At 43.3% G+C, this 1,412-nt stretch overlaps 1 protein-coding gene across 1 annotated transcript; it reads left to right on the top strand.

Moving 5' to 3' along the window:
* Positions 1-6: 6 nt before the first annotated feature.
* Positions 7-1,406, top strand: LOC111384333 (flotillin-like protein 4; the record flags this gene model as incomplete). Its single annotated transcript, XM_023008599.1, has 2 exons — positions 7-702; positions 805-1,406. Coding segments are annotated over 2 exons (1,221 nt in total), but the record flags the coding sequence as incomplete, so codon positions are not given.
* Between the last annotated feature and the right edge of the window lie 6 nt (positions 1,407-1,412).

Here is a 1,412-nt window from a genome sequence, read left to right as displayed (position 1 = left end):
AGCCTCCTAAAATATGCCAAGCTTATCTCGCCTCATGACAAGCTCTCAAACCATGTTAAAGAACTTGTTCAAGGTATTATCGAGGGGGAGACTCGTGTCCTGGCAGCCTCGATGACTATGGAAGAGGTTTTTCGAGGGGCTAAAGAGTTTAAACAAGAAGTATTTGAGAAAGTACAGCTTGAACTTAACCAGTTTGGGCTGTTAATCTATAATGCCAATGTTAAACAACTTGTGGATGTGCCTGGTCATGAGTACTTCTCTTACTTGGGTCAAAAAACTCAGATGGAAGCAGCAAACCAGGCAAAAGTTGACGTCTCTGAAGCCAAAATGAAGGGAGAGATTGGTTCAAAGCTTCGAGAAGGGCAAACGCTTCAAAATGCTGCAAAAATTGATGCAGAAACCAAGATTATATCAACCCAAAGGCAGGGAGAAGGCAAAAAACAAGAAATCCAGGTGAGGACTGATGTGAAGGTGTTTGAGAATCAGAAGGAGGCTGAGGTGGCGGAGGCGAATGCAGAGTTGGCAAAGAAGAAAGCTGGATGGGCTAAGGAGTCACAAGTGGCCGAGGTCGAGGCTTCAAAAGCAGTGGCACTTAGGGACGCAGAGCTGCAGAGGGAGGTCGAGAGGATGAATGCATTGACACGGACAGAGAAGCTCAAGGCTGAGTTTTTAAGCAAAGCCAGTGTCGAGTACGAAACCAAGGTATACATACTTGTTGCACAATTCTTGTTTGAGAATCAATTCCTTTGCTTTCTAGCTGTTTATGAATTATGAAACAATTATTCTGTATTTATCTTCCCAAAGGTTCAAGAAGCAAATTGGGAGCTCTACAAGAAACAGAAAGCTGCAGAAGCATATCTATATGAAAAGGAGAAAGAAGCACAAGCGCAGAAAGCAGCAGCCGAGGCTACTTTTTATCAGCGCCAACAAATCGTAGATGGAGAATTGTATGCAAAGAAGAAGGAAGCAGAAGGACTAATAGCCATAGCAGAAGCTCAAGGAATTTATCTACGCACACTCCTTGACTCGTTGGGAGGGAATTATGCAGCCCTAAGGGATTACTTGATGATCAGTGGTGGAATGTTTCAAGAAATGGCCAAGATTAATGCCGAGGCTGTGCGTGGACTACAGCCCAAAATCAGCATTTGGACAAATGGAGGCAGAGAGGCAGCCGATGGAGCAGGAGGTGGAAATAACGCCATGAAAGAAATTAGCGGTGTTTACAAAATGTTGCCACCATTGTTTAAGACTGTGAATGAGCAAACTGGGATGTTGCCACCAGCATGGATGGGCACCTTGGCTGACTCTGCTCACTCTACCAGGGATTGATACGATGCCAAAAGATAAAGAATTTATTTTAAGAGTCTTTCTAACTATATAAAATTTCTATTAGGCTATTTTTCCTGTTATAT

The sequence above is a fragment of the Olea europaea genome, unplaced genomic scaffold, assembly GCF_002742605.1.
Source record: "Olea europaea var. sylvestris unplaced genomic scaffold, O_europaea_v1 scaffold28992, whole genome shotgun sequence".
NCBI lineage: Eukaryota > Viridiplantae > Streptophyta > Magnoliopsida > Lamiales > Oleaceae > Olea > Olea europaea.
The sequence above is the reverse complement of the archived record's forward strand: the minus strand, read 5'-3'. Positions and strand labels throughout refer to the sequence as shown.